We start from the raw sequence: 24,082 nt of genomic DNA on the forward strand, positions 1-24,082 counted from the left end.
GCAACGTTGACTCTCTACTCATTGCTGTGTAGTTTGTCGAAGCCCTTCCTCAATGGCGATGAATTCTTCTCTCGCAGAATCCGTGGTCTCGACAGAGATGGCTTGGCTGTAGGTACTGAAGCGATTGCTTTTGGAAGAGACCTTTGTGTTGGGCATATTTGTCAGCGAAGATCAATGATGATTTTATGGAGGTAGTATCTGCTGAAATCTAGATGGTAGATTGACGGGACAATTATGTAGAACGAGGAAGGGAAGTAAAGAGAATAAACATACACTTGGAGCCATGATAGGACGGGAAGAATCTATAGAAGCAACCATCTTTGTGATATCCGTTTCAGATTAACACCGATGGGGTCTTATGACAGGTTTGATCAAGGGTTCTTCTTGTAGTATATTGTGGCCCCTAATAGCAACGGGCTGTTATGATCGAATCGCACAGTAGCTCGAGAGAGTGAAAGGGTATGGGCTATCACAGGCTACTTGGATCTGGAAAAGATGGCGTTGATCCACGTCTTTGGCTTATGTAGGAGTAACAGGTGTCGAAGTGGGTCAGCCCTGGGTGCCACGAGGGAAGGGAAGTGATAAGTGGAAGGATCGTTAACTTTCAAAACAAGAGCGGAAGAAAGTCTTTCAAGGGGATTCAAGGGACCCCTTCTCGCAGGTGGATCAAATGCTTCTAAAAACGGCAACGCACTGACAAAAATCTGGCAGCAATCACTTGCAGACTGCAGTGAAATCAAAAAGAAGCGGAGAGGAATTCTTTTAGAGTCAGTGGAGGGTTTTTGAGACTCAATTGAGAGTGGGAGAGAAAAAAAAGTAGATGGGTTAGCAGGCGGCTGGCTGGCTGAGTTGATTGATAGTATAGTATAGTAACTTCGCGATTTGTGGTTCGACAGAATCTCTGTACTCGAGTAGGATCAGTTTGATGCAGTCAGCTTTTAAAGTAAGTTTCACGAATATTAGTGAAAAATCTCATGGCATGATGGGAATATTCAGGATAGGAAAGATTTACCTTGTGAGAGGGTTAGCAAGAAAACGTGGTGTGTAGGGATTCCGAAATGTTTTTGAATTTTTTATTGGTACCTATGATTGGTTAACAGCTAACACCGATATCCGTTTGATAAGTGAACGAGGAAGACGAAACGAAACGAAACGTACTCAGTAAGGTAGGTTCCAAATATTCAAAGTTCAGTATACATGATTGATTACTATTTTTTTTGCTTGATGAAAGTGCAAATCTACAAGAAGAGTTAGATTGTATACCGCCTACTATCAGTACTATGCACTGCCTTGTGTTTCTCGACGGCCGTTAATGAAGATCAATTTAAAACCTCCTTCCAACTTATCCAACCAACAATTGAACAAGTACAATCAATCAATTATCATCTCAATGACTCTTATCTGATATCTCCATTTCTCCATTTCTCCATTTACGAGGTGGGCTACAGCAATTCAAGAGCAGTCAATAGGTAGGTATCAAGGTAGTATATATAACTGCTATTCGAATCCTTCAAAAAGTCCAAAATTGAACTTGAGAAGTCTCCCATGATGAATTGAATGCAAGATCAGACCCACCTCTGAGACCAGGAATGAATGAAGCTTATCACACCACAGAAAAGAAATACTAGGCAGGTAGCTACCTAGTACATTGCTGGTTTCACCAACCCGTAAGAAGGGAAAGGGCCGGCTCGAGCATCATGGAGAAAAGATAAACTTTATCAAAGCACGTGGTAAACATGATAGATATACTTTCTAGACAGTGACGGGAAACGCGGTTGCATCGAGGTTGCATTAGACTAACGAACCTAATAATGCTTGTATTAGTTGAAACAAGAGACGTTGGCTTTGCCTTCTTTAATAAGAATTGAAGTACCGCATACAACCGACCAACTCAACCAATTGAACATCACAAAAGCCATTGGGGCATCACATGTGTGTGTGTGGTAACTGTGGTTATAGTTTACTGTTTTCGAAGTGGATTCTTCAAATTATGGGAGTCGTATTGGGCATTGCATATGCAGGACGCCATCGGGAACCCAAAAAAATCAATAAGTACCCCTCATCAATCTGCGGCATCCATTACCTTTTATTTTGGTGTAATAGTGTTTGTAAGCCGAGGGCTTGGATTTTGTTGAATAGTAACATGGGGACTTGAAGAAGTGCATTTCTTGGTAAGTTATTGAGCAGAAGATGAGCACGGTATAAGCAAGTGCTAGGTAATACAGCACAGTAATGGATTTGATGAATTGTTGGTCAATTGCTCTTTCCCCAGCTGCAAGAAAATTATCCTAGAACTATATCTGCGCAGATGCATCAGGGAAGATTGGGAAAAAAAAAAAGTAAACAAAGCAACCCCACCCAAACACCAATTCCTGCAGCTATTCAACAGCTACTAGATAATCACATTAAAATTACAAATTATCATTGTAATATCTTGACAATACCTGATCAACCTTTGCAATGCCTAAAAAACAATTTTTGAAAGATAACAAGAAGAAGTCCAAGCATGCACCGCAGGTAAGGCTCCATAATTGATCCAAAATCAATGAATATGCAGGTCATGTAACACGTGCAGATACCAGCAACGGCTGATGAATATCTCGCTGGTAAGTTATTATTCTCTTCGTAGGACCAAAGATGGGGATGTACATAAGCTAAGACATATCATAGCTGGGGTAGATTTTGAAGAGGCTGGCGAGAAATGGAGAGGTGGTGATGCCGCGAAGGTAAGGCCTTCATTCTCATACACGTTTATGTATTGGATCTGAATTTCCATCGTCGCAGTCAGCGAGGTTCTTCGTCAGAGCAATTGATAACTACGAGGAAGCTTTGGAAAAGTTCCCAAACTCTTTCGACCTTGCTTATAACAGGTGAGATCTTTTCATGCTCAAAATTTAGGTACTGATAGGTGCTGATATTTCACAGAGCCCGAGTTCTGTATGAGCTTACACAATATCCAAAGCTCACAGCACAATTACCTGGGACACTTCTGGACCTTCTAGCTGCTGCTTTGGAAGCGAGTCGATTTGCATTGAGTTTAAAACAGGATAATGCAGACATCTTGTTGTATGTAGTACACAAATCCCTTCGTGCTTTTCACGGCTAACAGCAGCAGCAATACGGCTCAGGTTCTTACCAGTATTGCGGAAGTAACATCAGAAACGAGAAACGTTGGCAATGATGATAATCTGGCTTTACTCGAGGAGGCTATTGAGCTTTTTCAGAGATGTTTAACGTTGCAGGAGTACCAATACACTGAATCGCAAACTCAAGCTGGATTTGTATCTCCATTAGATTCGGATCCAGATATGGAAGAAGGTGGGGCTTCGTTATCTGATTCTAATGCCCAACCTCTACAGGATAATAGATGGGCGACTATCGTTGAGCCAGTGACCCTTGATACTTTACTAGATACTCTAATAGCTCAGCTTCAAACACTCGCTACATTATGTGGGTTGGTCAACGTAGATGCTGGTCGAGGACTGGCGTGGATCGAAGAATATTCAACCCCGCTCATCGGCGAAAAACTACAAAGCTACCTTGAGGGCACTACAGACAGAGAGCAAGAAGCTGGCCTCGCCAAGTCAAATTTCGTTGCTGCTCTCGCTGATGCTAATTTCCGATCACAGCGAATTGATATTGGTACCTACGAACGAACTTTGAATGATGTGTATTCGTCATTGAGCCTGGAGGATCATCCAGAAGGGCTTTGCGACAAAGCTGAAGCATTCATCTCATACAATTCTTCTGTTCGCCTGAACTATGAAGCAGCTCAATCATCCGAAGTGTCCGCATCACGTTGGAAAGTTCTAACAGCAGCACTGGACAGTCTGACGAAAGCTTCCAAACTTCCTTCGGCCGACAATCTATCAAAGATCCACATTCTACGAGGTGATGTCGACCTTTTGAGATTTCAGTTGGGTCAGCAGCCGAGTAATTTTGATATTGCTTTGAAGAATGGGGCAGTGTTAGCAAAGAATGCGGAGAAATTCTACCGTGGTGCTGGAAACTTCGCGAGAATGGAGGGGTCGAGTAAGCAGTTAGAAGAAGCTGAAGTGAAGGAAGCTCTAGCTATGAGTTTTTATGGTGAGAAGGACAAACTATTGAGATGTATCAAATTGCAACCTGAGCTCGTTAGGGGCGTTTTGGAGGATGCTCTTGATGATGGATTGGTTTCATATGAGGCCTTATCTGCCATGGGTATTGCATAGAGCTATTTGATACTGCAGAGTCTTAGATACCTATTGAACAGTATTGTGGTCTTAGTCTTTGGTGGCACAATGAAACTTTTTCCGCTTGAATACTTGTCAAACGATCAGACTCCAGTGTAACTTAAGACTTCCAATTCTCCAGAGACAGTAGATTTTCGAAAATAGTAGATTCATTGGAAACCATATTTATCATGCCACAGTTGTTTAGAGGTATGAATATTGATCTCTATCATCTTCAGACAAAATCACTAGTCAATCAATATGATGGTATGATATTACATTCATTACGCTATAGTTAACTTTCCTTTCTTTGTCGATGATGGTTATTCGTCATTTTCAGCCCAAGATTGGGGTTGTGGTTGTGAATAGTCTCAATTATCTATGTTCCTAAAACAACCTCAGGACCCATTTTCCTAGAATAATTATTCATTCCATCTCACATTCAATTCCATATCCTTGTACATTATCTCCATCAGATGCTGCACGGACTCTGATGCCTAAGGCTTGAAACCAGAGTTCTGGTTTTCGCTTATGAATTTGTAAAATAATGGAGATTTGAACAGCTTCATTACTCGCCCACCATCGACATCCTCAAGAAAAATTCTTTCCGATATCCTCTTACATCTCAAAACACATTTACCTACACATTAGAAGCTTCTTTTCGTTCTTCTAATCAAATCCTCGCCATCATACTCGTAATTTTGATCCTCAAATATTTAAAGCGATCATCTTCTCCAGATTCCTCGAATACCTTCAATAATTAAACAAACTCAAAGTTTCTAAAGCACACCGATTTTTGTGACAGGACCCTATTTTATTCTGTTCACCCGATCTTGAACTTTATTTTCAACTATCTGCGACAGTTCACTTCAGCTGTTTCCAATCCTTTAAAGACATCTCTCCGAGACCCCTCCATCTTCTAATTCTTGTGAGGTTGACAAAAGTCTTCCTTCCCCACCTTTCCAGAATCATGGCAACCAATGGTACCTTCAATCAACAAGATCAATACAAGACAACCGCCACCGAACAGTACCCAGCTACTTCAGGTGCCACTGGCTCTTCAAGCGGAGGTGCTTCTGGTGGAGATCTCTCCAAGGATGAGGTTGGATGGTACTTTGTTGAGCAGTATTACACTACTCTAAGCAAGTCTCCAGAAAAGCTCCACGTAAGTTTTATAATTGCTATGGTGAAAATTACATTTGCGCTAACATTTCATAGCTCTTCTATGGAAAGAAATCTCAATTCGTTTCTGGTCTTGAGGGAGCTCAAGCTCCAGTATCCGTCGGCCGAGCTGTAAGTTCTGCGCGCGTGTTATTTGTTATGTGACTAACCTTTTTTTAGGGTATCCAAGAACGTATCCGCGACCTCGATTTCCAAGACTGCAAAGTTCGTGTCACCAATGTCGATTCCCAATCTTCCTTTGACAACATTGTCATCCAAGTTATTGGTGAAACATCCAACAAGTCTGCCGAGCCCAAGAAATTCGTCCAAACCTTTGTTTTAGCTCAACAGCCTACCGGATATTTCGTTCTCAACGACGTTTTCAGATACATCAATGAGGAGGTTGAAGAAGAGCAAGTTGAAGCTGCTGAGGTCAAGGAGGAGTCTGCGCCCGCGCAAATAGTCGATGATGTTGAAATGCCTGCTGCACCGGCTGCTGTCGAGGAGTCCGCAGCTCCAGAAACTACTTTGGACGCTGATGTGGTTGACAAGAAGTTGGAAGAGACCATCGAGACCGAGCCTGCTACCGTCGAACCAACTACAAATGGAGAGTCAGCTGAAGCTACTACTACAGAAGTTGAGGAAAAGCCAGAAGAGCCAAAGGTTGAGGAGAAAGTTCCTACACCAGAGGAAATTGAGAAGGCTGTTGACGAGGAAGTGAAGGAACCAGAAAAGCCAAAGGACCCAGTTCCAACTCCAGAACTCTCTAGACAACCTTCTGCCACCAAACCCGCTCCAATCCAGCCAGCTACCCCAGCTAAGCCATTGAGTTGGGCAGCTCGCATTGCAGCTTCAGCTGGCTCAGCACCAAAACCTGCTGTTCCAGTTGTGCAACCAAAGGCTGCCGCTCCAGCTGCACAAAAACCCGCTGCCACTCAACCAGCTAAGCAACCAACTACCCCTGCAACCACCGCTGCTACTCCAGCAGCTGAGAAGAAGGAAAACTCACCAACAGGCTCTGCTGGATGGCAAACTGCTGGAGGTGATGCCAAGCGACAAAACAGACCACAATCAATCTCCCAACAGCCAACAGAAGATAAGGGAACTTTGGGATATGTTCGTAATGTCAACGCTTCAGTCAAGGATGAAGAATTGCGCTCAGTTTTGAGCTCTTTTGGCGAGTTGGTCTACTTTGACATCAACCGTGCTAAGGTATGCCATATCACTTTCGTTTCATGATCGTAACTAATTCACCTCTAGAACTGCGCTTTTGTCGAATATGCCAATGCCGCTGGTTACCAAGCAGCAGCTCAGGCCAATCCTCATAAGATTGGTGAAGAAACCATCTATGTTGAGCCACGCCGACCAAAGTCTACTGCATACGGTGGTAATGGTTACTCTGGTGCTGCACGTGGTGGAATGAACCAACGTCCCCGTGGTGGATTCGAACAAGGTCGTCCTGGCAATCAACCTGGCCGTGGTAACTTTGGAGCAAACCGTGGACGTGGAGGTGCCAATGGACCAAGAGGAGGTCGTAGTGGTGCCGGTCAAACAGCTTAAATGCAAATTTCAACAAGCAACTTCATAAGTCAAAACGTCGGATTCATTATCACAATAATCAGATTATGAAGCCTTCGACGATGTACCATATTCAGTCACCTTGGCTACGAGACCCAAGATCCTTCCACCTTGTACTTTACTTGATCACGAAAATTTCTCGAACCCTTTCATTCACGTTCATGTTTTTAGGACAGCAAAAGTTCAGCAATTTGATTATTGGCTCATACTTTATGCGCCATCATATGGTATATTGAATGGGTTTATGCTTTTCTTTTTAACTTTAAAAATTTGAGGATGGATTGGGTGCACCTTTCTTTTTACGGACCACAGAATTTACGCAATTTATGATGTACTTTTTTTGTCTGGTCTATGTGGCATTGCAAGAATTTGATCTTCCTCACGTTTGATATGCTCTTTTGCCATATTACCCTATTGTTCATTTCCTTCTTTCCTGAAGTTATTATGCACAGCAAGTTCTGATGATCACGGCTGGATGGCGGGGCGTGGGGTGTAGGATTGGTAATGGAAAATTATCTAGTAGGCCTATAGTGTTGAGGGCTGAAATGATGATGAATGGATTATCCGGATGGAATAACATTGATTGATTGATGATGGATGGCTGGGTACTTCGGTGTGTAGGCGTGGAAAAGGATATATGAATTGATAGTGGATATGAACAACTTTGGCTACTTGCAATTTACTTGCTAGTGATATTATGGGAGAGGGTAGATAAGAGTAGATAGTAGATAGGGTGGGAATGAATGCAAAAGAAAAAAATAATAAGAATATTAAATATTAAATAAACAAGAGAGAAATGATGATAAATGAGCTCTTCAATGTGTGAAATATGTGTGAAATAGAATGATTCTTGTTATATATTGTGCAAAGGGGTGAATGAGATTTGAGACGAGCATCTACTAGTAGTAAGAGTGGGAAAAACAAGATGATTGAACAGATTAAGAATAATAGATTAGATACTTTCTTTCAAACTTGAAAAGATTCATAGATGTGGAATTCTTTCCTGATCTGTAAGGTTTAATACTGATATTGATATCAATATTATTATATCTACTATGTAGGAATTGTATATACGCTATGCTCAGAGTATATATACTAAGAGCAGTTCTTTTATCCAATTAATAATCGATAAACACATTGCTATACACACACATATATGCTTGGCAGCGTAGCATAATGAGTGTAGTGAATGTATTATTGCATTATTGTATTCGCTAACCCTGATTTTTCCCAAAACAAGGACAGGAACAGGAACAGGGACAAAGAGCCTGTTTCGCTGATACCTACGTATGTATATCTGTCTATCTATCTATATCGAGCTGGGTTATGCTATTCAAACTAACAAACGAACAAATATATATATACATATATCGATCGATCGAGTGAATAATTGAATGGATGGATGTGATGTCCAAGTATCGAGTATACATCCAAGTCGGGAGAGGATATCGATGTTAAGGTTGATCTTGATGTTGATATTGGTTGGCTGTTTGTATCCAGTTCCAATTCCAGTCCCATTTCCAATTACCATGTCCATGCAAGCCATTAATGATTCAAGTATTAACGCTGATCCGAATTCTTCTTTGCTGCATACATATGTAACATACATGCATGTAATTAAGCTTAAGCCCGCAAACTAACCAGTGGCTCCATCTCATGGCTTCGATGTATCTTGACTCGGTATTATCATACCATTGGCTCCAGATACGGTACGAGCTAAATCCTCAATGTGCCAATGTTTAACATTATCCCATGACCAGACATTACCAAATCTCGCAAAATACCATTCCGCTCAAATAGTACCATGAGCAGCATCAGAACTGTCAGCAGCACTAGTATCAGCACCAGCATCAATATCAAGACCAACCCCAGCACCAGCAACCCCCGGTCTCAGAATAAAAGCCGCCCGATCCCCACACCGCAAACAACACGAATTCGCCGCAAAATTCCAATAATGACACCTCTTCCAGCCGCATTTCCAATCACCGGCAACAAATGGAACGATGGACCCATCATCTCTCATTGCGCCGGGCGGATGAGTAGGACTGGGATGGTTTCTTTCTAGTGGGGTTTTGTCTTCTTCTTCTTCTTCTTCTTTTGTTTGCTTCGTCTCTGTAGGTGTTGTTGGAGGGGAGGTATTTAAAGCAGTATCTTGATCCAGAGTGGATGTGTCTTGGATTCCTATTGCCTGGTTGGTATTGTGCTCAGATGTCGTAGTGGGAGTGCTGTTGTTGGATTCTTGGATTAGAGGGTTGAAGACTCGTTCGGGACATTCGTATGTAACGTGTCCTACTCCGTTGCATTGCCAGCAAATTATGATTTCGCTTTCATTTGCCCATGAGATACGCGAAGGTTGTGCTTCTGGGATGTTTGGGGTATTGTTAGGTATTATTGTATTTGCATTTGCATTTGTATCTGCATCCGCATCCGCATTTGCATCCGCATTTGCGTTTATGGCATCTTGATCAGGAGAGCCGTCAGACAAAATACCTAAATCAAATGAATCCGGGGAATTCAAGACCCGGCATTTTTTCACATCATCTTCACCATCGCTTAATAGAAAATCATCTAGATTGGGATGATGAAGCGAAGTATCAAACTCATCAGGATGCTCAAGCTCGAATGAGATATCAAAATCATCTGGCAGCGGAAGTTCAAATGGAGAATCCGTATCGCTTGCACTTCCAACAGAAGAGTCCGTCTCAGACAATATTCTCGACGAAGCTTTAGACGACGCTTTATAATTACGCGCGATATCTCTTTGGGGAACTGCAATTGCAGGAACCAGTAATGACGATGTTTGAGTTGATATGGGGGAGCCAGAGGATAGAGCACGTCGCTTTTCGGGTCTCCTCAGAGTTCGTGTTCGTTTTAGCTGCAGGTTTGTAGATCCTGGACTACTTGCTCGACTGATATTCTTACGGAGATCCATATCTCCCGCATCCAGACCTGGTGGCGTCGAAGAACTTCTTCTAGTTGAGCCTTCTGGGAACTCTGTTGGCGGGAATAGCAATTGATTATTATTCAGAGCCGGATTTTGCAATGGTGATGTCCGTTCTTTCGAGTTTGTATCCTGTAATTCAGGGGATATGCTTCTATTTGAACCTTCTTGATTACCCTCGATTACAACGCTCAATTTTGGAGATTCTGTATTGAGATGATTTGGCCGTGACTTGGGAAATCCAGCACTGGGAGGCTTATGGGTTTTACAGTTATACGAAAAAGCACCCATGGATCCTAAAGATAGACGTCTTTTATTTAGCGAGATGGAATTAGAAGGTAGTATGAATTCAACATCTGATGTAGAGGAGAGTCTTCTCCTTCGAGGTGGTATGTAGACATTGGTGTTTCCGCTTTGTAATGAAGAGGAAGATTTCAGGCTGCAAGAAGACGGGATTCTTCTCCTTTGCGGTGGTACATAAATAGAAGATGTTGATTGTCGTGCCACAGATGAAGGAGCGCCTGCTTCTTGAAAGACATTCTTTGAGCTGGAAACTTTTGATGTGCGGTTAGAGGCAGACGTCGATTCGTTTTTTGTAACAGGAGAAGATTGAAGTTCATTCAACGACGAGGAATCCTCTTGTATTTCATAAACAGGAGGCGGCAACTTCGACTTAAGGACTTTCAAGCTAGCTTTTACATCTTGCGTGGTTTTCTTAAGGCCGGAAGTTATATCGGCATAACTTGTGGATTCCGACTCATCGCTTGCTACAGATTGTGTTTCCATTGCAACCACTATCGGAAATGGATCTTGAATTTTAGCAATAGTAGGTTTTTTGGAACTTTTTAAATTGGTGATTGCGGTAGCTTGTGTTTCCATTGCACTCAATATCGGGAATGGAGCTGGGGTTTTAATAACGGTAGGTTCCTTAGAAGATTCTAACTTGGGTGATATTGATTCTTGAACATTCTTTTCAGCTTTTGATATTTCTGAAGTTTGGTCGATGACATCAGAGCTTAAAACCTCCGTCTGGGAACTTATAGAAGGCCATTCTTCCTGTACTGAAGATGAACCACTGTCTCCAGGGCGCTCTTCAAGAGCTTCTGGATCAGGTGGTTCTTGCGCAACCATTTCAGCATATGATGTTTCTGGAGCCCAATTATTAACATTAGATGCTGAAACCTCCGTCTGAGAACTCATGGTAGGCCACTCCTGTAAGTTAGATATACTGGGGGCGTCAAGAACCTGCTGCGCTGGTGAATTTTCTGGCTTGTGTGCAATTTTTCCAAATTTTTCAGGTTGTGAAATTGTTGGAGCTTCTTTGGCAACATCAGAGTTTAGTTCTTTTGCCTCTGAACTCCTGGAAGGCGATTCACCCTGTGCTTTAGGCACAATATTTGTTTCGTGGCTCTGCTGCTTGGAGGGAGTCTTGGGTGACATTTGCCTAAGTTTTTCAGCATAGGATATTGTTTTGGCTTCTTTGGTGACAGGAGTACTTGGTGCTCTAGCTTGGGAGCTCGTGGAAGGCCATTCTTCCTGTTTTGACGATACCTCTTTGTCTCTGCGATATTCTTTTCTTAAAGGCTTCGGTGTTGGTGGTATATGCGCAGCTTTTCCGGCATAGGAGTGCGCTGAGACTCGGGGTTTGGATTCAACAAATCTCGTTTGGACATTATTTAATTGACTAGGCAAGGGGGGTAGAGAATCAATTGAAGACGAGGTAGAGACTGATGATTGTGCTACTCCAGATCCGAGATTATTTACTGGTCCTGTTTTCTCTTCGGCCTGTGTAAATCTGGAAGAATGGCTCTTTTCGAGGTTTTGTATCATTTGGACAGTTTGTGATTCTGGGTCATTCGACTGTTGGTGTCTGCGCAAACTGGCTAGTCTCGCCTTCTTTTCTCCTTTCTTCGCTATTCGCTGAAGCTGTTTGGTAGTTAGAGTTCCTGTCCTTTTCTCAAGCCCTTCGATTTCTTTGATCTGTCTCTGTAATCCCGATATCTCCTTCTTTAATGTCTTCTGTTTCTTCGAGAGTGCGACCTTATATTGTACACTACCTGTAAGTTCCATTGGTCTATTTGAGTCGCTTGATGAATTGTTTGTATCTAACGGGACGATGGATAGGTCTTCTGCTGAGGCTAATGAGTCTTGCCGATCGTGAGGACTAAGGCTACGTCCGTAGTTTTGCTCATAGACACGATACATATATTCATTATCTAAATCCCTGTTGAGGATGTTACTGTTTTGATCTGCTGTATTCACCAAATCCATAGTGGGACTCGACATTGTCTCGGGATTCCTGCGAGGTTTTGGAGGCGGTGATACTGACGGCGGGATATAATGCAAAGCATCAAATGAGGAATATGAGAAATCGCGGAAATCGGTGCAGGATGTGGTCTTCCATTTGAGCGGAATAAGTAATGGTTCTGGAGGCAATGAGAACCGGCGACGGTAAGCGCCAAACAAAACTTTCAGGTATTTTTCTTTTTCTTGCAAGGTCGCAATTTTCTCAAAAATAACATGATTCAGAGTCGCGCCATTTTGTCGCCTGCTCTCAAAACTTGCAAGCCATTGTACTTCGCTTAACAACCTCCTAATTCTTTGCTTGAGTTGCATTTCATTATCATAGGAAGCATGAAGCTCTCCCAAATAATGATCGATCCTTACTTCTAAGTCTATCAGTCTCATTCTTTTCGTCACCAACGTTTCTATCTCCTGAAGAAGCAAACACTCTCCTCTAGCTTGCTTCCACTCTAAATCTGCAATGTAGTCAAGGCTTCTGGCTAGAGTCAATATTCCACTCCTATTTTCTAGCATCAATGATGAGATTTGACTGCTCGAATTTAGAACTTCCTCGAGCTTTTGACTTAGGAGGGGTGAACCTTCCTCCAAGAGCCTGCGAAATCTTTCCAATCTATGCAGATGGTCTGTTTTGCGTGCCTGTTCTAAAATTCCTTCATCAACAAGTTTTTCCAGTTTTGATTCCACTAGTTCACGCATATTCTGGACCTCCTGCTTTGGATAAGCTTGAGAGGGAATTTTATCAGGATTATTCCACGCCGGATCATAATCTATATTTCTCTTTGGCCGGCCGCTGCTAATACATGAGCCTTCAGGCTTAATTGCTTCCTTAAGAGAGTATTCACATGTCCATGGACGTCTCGACTGATTCCAAAATTTAGGTATCCCGCGAATATCCTGTGTCCAACGAATTGGAGGACGATTATGTCTGGCCTAACCTCAAAAAGTCAGCCGCGTGTTTCCCATGTAGTTCAATATCGGCCATCTATACCGTGACTAGATAATGTAAATATGACGTCGATTCATTTTTCTTTTGGTTAGGACAGTGCTCAAATAAATGCGTCATGGTGTTGCATCTAGGACAACCTGAGATAAAACCGAAATTATCCACGGGACCCATGCAGGCCTGCAAAAGGTGATCTTCCGCATGACAGTTTGCACAAAAGTCCCTTCTTTCCTGTTGCGCAGCTATGCCAATATGTCCTTCATTGTTGGCACATGGTTTGTGTAGAAATGGAGATTCCTTGGCATCAGCTACACCATGGGGCGCATCCTTGATATCATTATTTGCATCATCGTCACGGCCATCGAGCAGCGGTGTTGTTTTAGTAACCAATTTATTGCCTGAAGGCGTAGTGTTATGCAATGGTGCAGCTGATGGTTGATATGTAGAAGGGAGCGAAACTATTGGGGTTTGCGGCGATTGTTCTGTTGGCAAAAACTTTAATGGACCTGGTGGAATGACTTCTTGTGATGTATTCTGTTCTATTGGCAAGGGATGTGCACAATTAACTGAACCTGAACTAGGACTCGAAGCAAAACGGCGAGCGGAGTCTGTTGCGGTAGCTGAGGAGGTTCGGGCCTCCCTTGCGCGCGGTGTCTCACCAATATTATCTGAATAGATTGGAGCATCTTCAGCTAAATTGTGTCCAGCGGAGGGCGGTGGCTTCTCATGAAGCGCTGTGGTTTGGCTCTGAGCCTCGGGATCAGTGGGTGTTTCCCTAGGTTTTCCTGTGGGTATATTTGCCAAGAAAACTTCATTGGGCCCTAAATTGAAGTTAGTATGCGAAGCGAGTTCCTCTGAACGTGTTCAACTGACAGAAGTGTTTCCATGTCTCAACTTGAGCACTTAGCTGTAGAAAGTGTTCAGGTATGTTCGATCCATCGCTTTGGAGTCTGTCAAGCATAGATCCATACCAGCTATAGAAGGATTTATATGATATTCCTTGAGCGTATGCTTTGCGGCCCATTATTTCCAGTCCACACACGTGATTACTGTGACCGCTCATATCGATTGATATTTGATGTATAAAATATGTTTAAAGAATAGTTAATAATAAATAGAATTCTTGGCGCCAAATGATACATGCTTGAAGAGTGATATTGATTCGAAAGGGAATTTAGACGTCGATTGTTGTAAAAGATAGGTGCAAATGGTTTGCTCTTGCCATATATCCTCTTGTAGTTGTAGCAAGTGCGAACATCCCTCTTCCCCACTTACTGCCAATCACTTAAATAGCGATTTCTTTTCTTATTGAGATAACTCACACATCTTTGGAATGTAATCAAATTACTCAATATCAGTATAACCAACATTCGTTCTATCAATTCAACGGGAACATTCGCTTAAATCCGCCTTCTTACATTCTTAGACCATAGCACAGTTCTATGTTCCACCGATATCACAATGCCATCCTTCGCTGAAATTCTCAAGAAATCATCTCGAGCGTCGAGAAGAGACCACTTCTCTCCTATCCGTGCTGACTGGAAACTTCATGGACTCGATTCTGACAATGAAAAATTGCTGGATGGTATCAGTAACCTCAGCTTGAACCCGACGGCCACCTCCAAGGCGAAAAATGGAATGAAAGAAGAATTCACCAACTCCATCTATTACAATCTCGATTTGGGGTACTCTAATGAAAATGGTAGCAAGTTTCATGATTCCCGCCATGACTCTGAACAGGGATGGCAGTTTAAGAGCAATGACTCAATTCGTACAAACAAGAGTCGTCGTCCAAAATTATCAGCTCAGATTGATCTCGATAGTGGTCGCCAAGGGTATCTACAATCAAGACGCGGCGATCTTTCAGGGATAGAAGAAGTAGAGGAAGAAGAGGAGTCGTATACTTCGGAGGGGACTCCTGTCGAAGCTTTAACAGCATTGTTCGACACTGATATGGAAAATCATCGTTACAAGCTTCAGCAAAATATCTCCAATACTACACTAGAGGAAGACAGCTCCGACGAGAGACTTGAGCCCATCGATTCGCGCTGTGCTCTTCTGGCACCTTCCGGTACTCGATGGTCAGCTGCAAGTTTAGCTGAAGATCATAAGCAATTTTCGGCGTCTGATTTGGACAAAAGATTGACCACGTTGAAGAAGCAGCAAGACAGCAAAAAGGGACTGCGGAGGAGATTAATGAGAAAGGTGACTCACAGACGTCAAGGCCGGAGGTTGCTTAGCAGGTCAAAAATGGGTATTGGTAGATCTGGAGGGAATTATATGGAACTGAGAACAAAGGCAGAAATATTGATATGACAGCGGGTCACACGTTACTTCTGTGGGAAACGGTTTCAGGATGGTAGTATATATATTTAGTCCTTTCAGCGATAACCAAAGTAATGATAGCGTTTTATAAATTACCAACTTCGATGAAGTACTTGCAGCAAACGTGAAGGTCAGTTAAGCTATTGGATTGTGAAACCCAGATTAGAATATTGAAAAGTGACAGGGCTATGTACACTTGTATGAATTTGTTTTTGAATGACAAGGAAGGTTAGAAACTCCTCGAGAATATAAATATCTCTGTGGATAAACCGCTGGATCAAAAAGATGCCAAATCCATCTTTGCTACAACTCTCCCCAACCTATCTCAGTGTCGAATACTATCATAACCCATTATCATAAACAATCTCCTCTAAACACCCAGCAACCCCACCACATGAAGTCAGATCTCCTTCCCCATAGCACTAATATCCTTGACCGCATCCAAATCTCTCAAAAACCCCTCATATTTCTGTCTAATTAATTTCCATGCCGTGGGGCCTAAAGGAAGTCGAAGCGGCACTTTCTCTCCACGACTAGCTATCATGTAGATAATTTCTGCTATGGCAGTAGGCTCGAGCATACCAATACCACTTCTGATACCCATATTTACCCATTTTTCAAGCATACGAGCGGGCATATCAGGAGCGGTATAGGCGGGATGAGGTGCCGTGTGGGCTTTTCCGTGGCCTTCGAAATTGGTTTTAACACCCGAGGGCTCGATTATACAGAAATTAACTAGTGGGATGAGAGGTTAGGTGAAGTTTAAAATCTGGGAGAATATAAAACATACTATTCCAATCAGGATGCATTTCTCGTGCTACAGATTCAGTCCAACCTTCTACGGCGTATTTACCGGCATGGTAGTAAGAACTACCCGGGAAAGAACATAATCCAGCGAGGGAGGAAATTTGGTATATTACTCCTCCTCGATATTCTTTGTGCTGACGCATAATTTCAACGGCTTTCATTGTTACTCTTGCTGTGCCGAAAAATAATGTCTCAATTTCGATATGCGCTTCTTCCTCAGTTGCGGATTCTGTGTCTCCGGAAAGTGAATAACCGGCATTGTTGATAACAATGTCAAGATGGAAAGAGTCGCCGAAATGCTTGGAGGCGGTAGAAAATGCCTCGTTAAGGCTAGTAGGAGAAGTTACGTCGAGGGCGAGTTTGAGAATGTTGGGGTTGGAATTAGGAAGATAAGACAGGTCTGAAGGGTTTCGAGATGTTGCAATCAAGCGCTGGTTTGGTTTGCTGGCAACTAATTCTGAGATAGCGCGACCAATGCCAGATGAGCAACCGGTAACTTTTCAGTTAAATAATTAGTTTATTGTTTTTTGAAGTCATCAAGGAGTGTAATCGCACTTAGCCAGGTTGCACCGATGGGTAATTCGTAAGGCTTGGTATTAACTGGATTCATCTTGCACCATGTAAGGCATTCGACAATTCTTCTGGTAAGATTACCAAGAAATATGATGCTCTATGAAGCTATTAGATATTCGTCTTTCCAATATGGATGACTTTGGTTGTCTTTATATTCTTCCTCTCATTAACCCTTACATCGCGCTATATCGCAATATAACTCAATAAATAATACCTAATCTTCACACACCATTCCAATCCCATATGATCAAAATCAGTAACCCCTATCACACCCCTCGCTTCACGGCGAGCTCAAATAGTTTCCCCGATCGCAAAGTGGGTTAGAAAAAATAGGTGGAGAGGACTGAGTCAGTCGGTAAATGCAGCAGATCCCGGCTTAGCGATCCCGTGATCCATCTTAGAACATCTCCAATCACTATACTACTATTTTAGAAAGTTTTGTTGCATATCTTAAAATTTGGATTTATTGGTCAATTGAGTGAGCTGGAAAGATTGCTCCGCGTGGTGCGCATGGCTGGCTGTGCGCGGTCTGGTGCTTAGACCTTACTCGTGGAATTTCTGTTGTGATTTTGATATTAATTTTGATGTATACGTATACGTAGCGGTGGTCAAAAGTCACCTATACAACTTTTATAAAGTTAAAGTCAGAATTGACTTCGAATGTCGAACTTTAGTTCTTGCTTCATATGCCGTTAACTTGAGTAAATAAATATCTCTGGATGAAGATAACTTTGTAAAAAGGATCACGAGGAAGACCACACTAGGTCTCCGTCACTGTAATGTCAAAATCACCGCATTCTCTATTCTTCTCGTGGCTCGCAACAAATTCATTGGGCCATGTAAGATCGACTAATTTTCTAATAATAATATCTGAAAGTGATCAGAAACGTGGATGCTGCATCCTGCCAGTGTGATATCTCTCTTACTGGGCATTCAAGTAGTAGTTTTCTCCAAGTAATAAATAGTACGGCGTACAAATATCCAAGCAATTTTTTCATTCTTTAACACACCTATCACGAATTTGCATGATGTTTTCAGATGGGTCAAGTATGCGCAATTCAATTTCCATCTATCCCACTACCTTACCACCCTTCTAAATCCCACCACCACAACTCGACAAAAAACCCCAAGCCAACTACCCCAGACGCTAAAATGTATACTCCCATACCTCAAGAGATATGACGTACAGAAAAGAAACCAAAATGATCCCCAATACTATCTACACAAGCAGCTCACAAAACATCTCAACCAATGCAACCAAAATAAACAACATCTAACGTTCAAACTCCTCAAAAACGAGAACTTCCAGTCTCCTCAGGCCCAGCGCCAATAACTGTAGATGCCTTACTTCCAAGCGTCATCGTGCCGGTCTCAGTTTTGAACTCAAGAGTCTTGCTTTTATGTGTCCCAGTGAATTCAGGAACTTGTGAATGAACGCCAGTTGGTTTAGCATGACCATGTTCAGCGCCAGTACCAGTGGGCTTGGCATGACCACTCGCGTGTTCCTTGCTTTCCTTGCCAGTGGGCTTCACATGGCCACTGTCATGAACATTAGTTGGTTTAGCGTGGCCACTTTCAACAGCACGAGCTGATTCATTATATCCAGTAGGTTTAGCGTGGCCGGATTCGTGAGCCTGAGTGTGTTCTTTGCCTTTCGTACCAGTTGGTTTTGCATGACCAAATCCACCTTCGCCCCCCTTGCCTGATGCTTTAGCATGTCCGCTTTCACGTGTTTGATAATCTCCGGTCTCAGTAGGCTTAGCATATTCACTCTGGTGAGGTTTTCCATCTTTGTAAACACCGGTTCCAGATGGATGAGCATTTTCCTTCTTTCCACTACCGGTTGGCTTTGCGTGGCCACTTTCATGTTCATGGGAAGCATTACCCGTAGGCTTAGCCTTCCAGTTGCTCACAGTACTGCCTTCGACATTATCGCTTTCGATAGCCCTTTGAGAGACATGTCCGCTTGGCTTTGGGTGGCTACTTTCGTGCGATTTGGATACATGATCAGTTGGTTTTGGACCCTCGTGAGACTCGACACCGGTGCCGGAAGGTCGGTAGTGATGGGGTTCAGTCTTGCCACCAGTTGGATGGATGGTAAATTTAGAGGTTCCCTCGTCGGTACGGGTAGGGAGTGGTTCCTTGGGCTTGCGAGAGCCGGTAGGGTGGATTTTGAAGGAGTACTCGATGGAGCCGGTGGGCTTGACGTGGATGGATCCGCTGGGATGAATGGCATCATGGGTCAGAGCGATGGGAGAGGCGGAGATCAGAGAGATGAGAAGTGCGGCGGTTGCACCGGAGATCTTGGAGAATTGCATGATGATGGATGTTTTTCACGTAATTTTTGGGGTTGAAAAGATGAATGCTTGAAGTGAACTCAAAGTAAGGACCTGCCAATAATAGTATTGAAGAATAGAATTTCAAGGAGTCTGATAAACAAAAACCTGAAAGGTAGAAAGTAAAGATAAACACTGCTTCAGAACCGATGAAGTAGAAAAGATATGATAGATAGATGACCTTGGCACACACACACATATATGTACTATTGCACGCAAAATAAAAGAGTCTAGACATGTCCTATATCTGCAGCAAGCCACTCATCCTCATCCCATCATCCAGAAACTTAAAATCTTCCCTCATCTGCGCCACTAATATCATGACGTATGCTCTTCTGGAAAGCTGCTCGATGCTTCCCCTAATCTGGTCAGATTGAGACAAATGTTCGATAAACGAAACAAAAATATTTAGAAGATAGGATTAAAGGAGTGATGAAAGTGTAAAAAGAGGATTTGTACTAAATTCACATAGACCGATTTCCCAGGGACTATGGAACCGGACCCTTCCCATGACGTTACTCCAAAACCCAAATTAAAGAAACTTAAAATACCAATCAAAGAAGTTTGCAAAAATCGAACGTAAATCCATAACGAATATCAAAAACAATACAATAACCCAGAAATAACCAGCTCGATTACGCACTACAATTAAATCCTCTCATCACAAACCTGAAACAATCCCCAACACCCCCTCCCCACCCCCCCCTGCGGTCAACATCCCCGAATCTCTAAAACACCACCTGCCATCTCATGTAGAAAGGAGTACAGACGATATAAACTAATCACGATAGAAAGCTTGTCATAGTCTACCTCCAAGAACGAAGAAACGCACACCAGCCAGAGGAACAAAACAACCCTGGAATATACCAAGCATCGCGGGAAGGATCAAAAAAAATACTCAATGATTGGCCAGAGAAATTAGTGCTTGCGCGTCTTTCTTACACCGTGGGATTTTAATTGTGGAATAAGCTGGGGAAGTTACTCAGGATCTGAATTTAATTTTTTTGGGGATCCTGATGTGCTTGCACCCGGTAAAGGTCTAGGCATTGAGCCGCGTATGCAGACGCTGACGTGCACATCACGACTTGAAACTTTATCATATTATTGGATTTATTTGAAGATTATAAATATTCTCCACATATATTTTCAAATATCAGTATGGTGCAACGAAAGGCATAAAGTTCAAAATTGGAAGACATCGGATTCGTCATCTTGACTTAATAACAGTCGAAAATAAGATATTCAAGCGCAGAGCGAAAAATAATTAGATCCTCCATGTCTCAGTGAATGATGAAAATATTTTGAGCACCAGGGGGAGGCTTTAAAGATCGAAATACAGTCCAAAAAATAGCTCAAAGTACTGTTCTATCCATACCATCAAGCAAAGTTATTATCTCCAGATTCAGATCTACGTGGCAGCTGCTGGTGAAACCGATCATACTTGACCGGCTAAGAAAATTACTATTAAATTCGCTGTGCGTCTTAACTGGTATCTTCTTCGGTCGTGCAACAAGCTATAAAGCAGCCATCTCTCATCTGCATCAGCTGGCTACAAATACTAAAAATGCCATATATTGTCCACCCATATTCCTATTCTTCATATCATATCATTACGCCAATAAATTCCAATGCAAACAATGCATCCAAAAACACTCGAAATGCCCCTGCCCCTGCCCTTAAGCCCATCCCATGAAATGGGCCAACTATCTTAAACCATCTTTCACGAATTACAGTCGAAGTCGCTAAACGCATCATAATCATATAACTCATCTCCATTCCACAAATCTTTGGATACCAATCCAATCCAATCCCCATATGCTGGCTCCACTAGGCTGCCAATTGCGATTGATCCAGAATGCCAAGCCACCAATGATACCAAAACTGCTTACTATTTGTAGAGCAACCATGCCCCGCCGTTTCATGTCTTCATTGAATTCCAGAATTCCAAGAGGATCGTGCGTGTTCAAAATCGAGCCAGAGGACGTTGTTCGGGAATAAGTTCCTCGCTTAATCAAAGCTCCAGTGTCGTAAGATCGTTGAGGCTGACGTGCCTGAGAGATTGGGACGAGTGTACCATCCTGTACACATTCCCCAAGTCTTTCCGTTAGCCATACTGCCCTCTCACTTCGCGCTAAATTTTCAAATCTAGCACGTTCATTCTGAAGACTTCTCTGTAAGTCAGTGGCCCATTTCGAAAGTCGCACTTGTGCAAGCTTCTCTTCACGCTGAGTGTGATCTGTTATACGAGCCAAGGCATAAGAGGTTGTAGCGCCAACAGGAGCAGTAAGTACTTGTGAGGTGGATGACGACATCATTGATTGCGCTAGAGGTCGATATAGACTTTGTGGTTTCTGCACGGTTGGATTATTTCGCCATTGTACAAATTTTTTCGCAGCAGAATTTCGCAGCCATGCTATGCTATCTGGCTCGAATAGTTGATCGACAAGGGCTGTAAGTTCTGATTGAACTAATGGTTGAATGTAGTCCGAGCTCATGAGAAGGCTTGCATCCATGGTATCATGATCCTTCGACAGCATAGTGGAAATTGCATATGGCGCAGCTGGCTGAGAGGAATGTAGAGCATCATCAAAAGAAAGTCCGAAGAGAAATGGTCTTATACTGGCCGCTTGAAGCTCGCTCAACACATGTCTTTTGACGCTAGCCAGATCCTCCAGAGACAAAACTTCTGATCGTGCTATAAGAGGGATAACATTTGTCATGGGGGATATACGTTTCAGGTATTCAATATCAACAGGTTTGATCCCTGATTATGAATTAGTTGCTTGCCTACATGATTTTATAGACACTTACGATTTATGATGATGTAGAATACGACATCTACTTGAGAACCACCATTTCCACCAAGTAAATGTATCATATCTGAATCGGTCATCCCATCTTTAGATTCCACCTTTTGAAACTGAGATTCGATATAATCGACTACTGGAGAAATCGCTTCTAGACACTAGAATAATTAGCTATAAGCTGATAGGAAGGTCATGATAGTGCAAAGCTCACAGAAGTCTTGTTGCCATAACCAGGAGTATCAACAAAGCACAGATTTCTTTCAAGAACAGAGTCACCCATATTCTTCCTTCGACGTAAGACCTTGCTTTCATCAACCTCTGACCACCAACTAGGATAGGCCTTCGTGCTAGCATATATCTCTGTGATCTGAGTTGTAGTCTGCATATTACCATCTCCATGTCTAGCTTTATGTTTGGAATGCCGCCTTTTCTCGGTGACCCGTCCTGGTGTAGTAGACAGGGGATCGACATGTACAATATCTTCGCATACTTGTACGATCGCTTTGATCAAAGATGTCTTGCCCACACCTTGAGAACATTAGAACAGCAATTTGCGACGGAATAAGGTGCATTCACCTGAATCTCCAGCAATCAGGACCTTTAGCCTCCCCATATTCTTTCCCTTCTCCGTAAATGGCCGCCTACTAGGCATTTTTATACTTGGCATAACCAGCTGAGGGGCAGAGCCACTATCCACCATCGCCGGTACATCGTTTTCGTCTTCTTCGCCAGAAACAATAGCCTGGCTTGATGTTTCGTCATTCAACGATTCTGTGTCGGAAATCCTCGAACCGGGACTGCTAATAATAGAACCTGCAGCCGCGGAATACACAGACATAGGAGTATAAGGTCTGGAAGCTTCGGTAGTGGAAGGGCGGACCGGAGACGTGGTTCCACTAACATCGTATGATGGTTTTCTGAAACGAGACCTCGAATCTCCTACAGACTGTAATTTCTCTGCCAAATTCTTCTTGAATCTCTCCCTAGCTTTGTCATATCTTCCATCTTCATCACCGCTGCCCTCAGAGAAAGAGCTAATTGTAGTGTCAATACTCTCCACACCGTATGTACTATTCTTCAAAGAATCTCTTGGTTTTAAAGGAAAACGAATAGGCTGAGCTTCTCCGGATTCTAATGTTCTCTCATCTGCAAGAAAGTAGCTCATCTGCGGCACCTGCGTTCTTGTTGCAAGTGGTGTTAACTCGTTATCATTAATACTCGTACTCCGAGATCTCCCCAAGTAAGCATCGTCGCCTGGTAAAGGGCGCATTTTGATTGTTGATAAGGAATCGTTAATGGTAAAAGCGGGGAAATAGATTTATATCATGCTTTAAATGTTCTTGTATAGTAAATTAATTTCTTCAAAGATGAAGATATTCAGAGACTCCCTTTATTGAAGCTTGAGGTTGTCTCGCAATACAGTCTAAGGCATGCAACATATGGTACCCCGCCGCGTGATATTGACTGTTATTCATTCATTGAGGCATACCGAGTACAGAGTAGAGTGATCGATTAGCGGTGAAATCTTATCTCCGAAACTAAGATACCGGCATTAGTGTCAGAAGCTGTCAAAGCACTGCAAACCTCCCTGGGCATCAATGAAGGGAGGAGAGGATAAGATAAGGCATCAATATATTAAGCGCCTGCATTGAGTTTAAGCGCCTTATTTAGCTTAATTTGGCTCAATTTAGCTCAATATTTCCTAAAATGAATCATAAATAGAGACTAAGCTAAATTTAGTTACTTTATCAACCATTCTTGTCGCTGTATCACCCATTCATATATAATAATTGCGAGCATTTTCCGACGATCCTATCTCGAAATAAAATTAATCCCTACCCAATTCTTGCTCCGTTTCTTTCCAGTGGGAAGGATCTCCAATTTAAATACAATCAATCAAAACGGCTTCCCACGGGTCGAAAGACGCGTTGTCGATCCTAGATCAACTTTGCACCCCCGCCTCCATTTTGTTCAATTCACGATATACAACCCTCCAAAGATCTTCGATAAAGCCTCCTTACACGTTTCCTCCATCTCCAACTGCGCAGCGACCTCTTCATTCTCTACCAAGTTTCATCAGCGTCCACGATCTCGAC

The 24,082-nt window shown here is 42.7% G+C and overlaps 9 protein-coding genes across 9 annotated transcripts; 4 read left to right on the forward strand and 5 right to left on the reverse strand.

The window, feature by feature from the left end:
* Positions 1 to 18: 18 nt before the first annotated feature.
* SS1G_07217 (predicted protein) lies at positions 19 to 318 on the reverse strand (the record flags this gene model as incomplete). The annotated part of the gene is made up of 2 exons (XM_001591721.1): positions 19 to 141; positions 274 to 318. 2 exons carry the CDS (start codon positions 316 to 318, stop codon positions 19 to 21), a joined length of 168 nt encoding a protein of 55 aa, XP_001591771.1.
* Positions 319 to 2,460: 2,142 nt separating this feature from the next.
* SS1G_07218 (hypothetical protein) lies at positions 2,461 to 4,211 on the forward strand (the record flags this gene model as incomplete). The annotated part of the gene is made up of 6 exons (XM_001591722.1): positions 2,461 to 2,517; positions 2,576 to 2,606; positions 2,671 to 2,726; positions 2,785 to 2,870; positions 2,926 to 3,066; positions 3,116 to 4,211. The coding sequence occupies 6 exons, from the start codon at positions 2,461 to 2,463 to the stop codon at positions 4,209 to 4,211; spliced, it is 1,467 nt and encodes a 488-aa protein (XP_001591772.1).
* Positions 4,212 to 5,181: 970 nt separating this feature from the next.
* SS1G_07219 (hypothetical protein) lies at positions 5,182 to 6,932 on the forward strand (the record flags this gene model as incomplete). The annotated part of the gene is made up of 4 exons (XM_001591723.1): positions 5,182 to 5,376; positions 5,430 to 5,504; positions 5,553 to 6,584; positions 6,633 to 6,932. The coding sequence occupies 4 exons, from the start codon at positions 5,182 to 5,184 to the stop codon at positions 6,930 to 6,932; spliced, it is 1,602 nt and encodes a 533-aa protein (XP_001591773.1).
* Positions 6,933 to 8,742: 1,810 nt separating this feature from the next.
* Positions 8,743 to 14,162, reverse strand: SS1G_07220 (hypothetical protein; the record flags this gene model as incomplete). The annotated part of the gene is made up of 4 exons (XM_001591724.1): positions 8,743 to 13,125; positions 13,184 to 13,677; positions 13,798 to 13,959; positions 14,012 to 14,162. 4 exons carry the CDS (start codon positions 14,160 to 14,162, stop codon positions 8,743 to 8,745), a joined length of 5,190 nt encoding a protein of 1,729 aa, XP_001591774.1.
* Positions 14,163 to 14,599: 437 nt separating this feature from the next.
* SS1G_07221 (predicted protein) lies at positions 14,600 to 15,454 on the forward strand (the record flags this gene model as incomplete). Its single annotated transcript, XM_001591725.1, has 1 exon — positions 14,600 to 15,454. One exon carries the CDS (start codon positions 14,600 to 14,602, stop codon positions 15,452 to 15,454), a length of 855 nt encoding a protein of 284 aa, XP_001591775.1.
* Positions 15,455 to 15,863: 409 nt separating this feature from the next.
* Positions 15,864 to 16,880, reverse strand: SS1G_07222 (hypothetical protein; the record flags this gene model as incomplete). Its single annotated transcript, XM_001591726.1, has 3 exons — positions 15,864 to 16,198; positions 16,254 to 16,766; positions 16,826 to 16,880. 3 exons carry the CDS (start codon positions 16,878 to 16,880, stop codon positions 15,864 to 15,866), a joined length of 903 nt encoding a protein of 300 aa, XP_001591776.1.
* A 206-nt stretch (positions 16,881 to 17,086) lies between these two features.
* On the forward strand, positions 17,087 to 17,552 carry SS1G_07223 (predicted protein; the record flags this gene model as incomplete). The annotated part of the gene is made up of 3 exons (XM_001591727.1): positions 17,087 to 17,158; positions 17,276 to 17,363; positions 17,446 to 17,552. The coding sequence occupies 3 exons, from the start codon at positions 17,087 to 17,089 to the stop codon at positions 17,550 to 17,552; spliced, it is 267 nt and encodes an 88-aa protein (XP_001591777.1).
* A 580-nt stretch (positions 17,553 to 18,132) lies between these two features.
* SS1G_07224 (predicted protein) lies at positions 18,133 to 19,161 on the reverse strand (the record flags this gene model as incomplete). Its single annotated transcript, XM_001591728.1, has 1 exon — positions 18,133 to 19,161. The coding sequence occupies one exon, from the start codon at positions 19,159 to 19,161 to the stop codon at positions 18,133 to 18,135; it is 1,029 nt and encodes a 342-aa protein (XP_001591778.1).
* Positions 19,162 to 20,945: 1,784 nt separating this feature from the next.
* Positions 20,946 to 23,256, reverse strand: SS1G_07225 (hypothetical protein; the record flags this gene model as incomplete). Its single annotated transcript, XM_001591729.1, has 4 exons — positions 20,946 to 21,943; positions 21,991 to 22,144; positions 22,198 to 22,514; positions 22,563 to 23,256. 4 exons carry the CDS (start codon positions 23,254 to 23,256, stop codon positions 20,946 to 20,948), a joined length of 2,163 nt encoding a protein of 720 aa, XP_001591779.1.
* Between the last annotated feature and the right edge of the window lie 826 nt (positions 23,257 to 24,082).

Source organism: Sclerotinia sclerotiorum, genomic scaffold (assembly GCF_000146945.2).
Source record: "Sclerotinia sclerotiorum 1980 UF-70 scaffold_9 genomic scaffold, whole genome shotgun sequence".
Taxonomy (NCBI): Eukaryota; Fungi; Ascomycota; class Leotiomycetes; order Helotiales; family Sclerotiniaceae; genus Sclerotinia; species Sclerotinia sclerotiorum.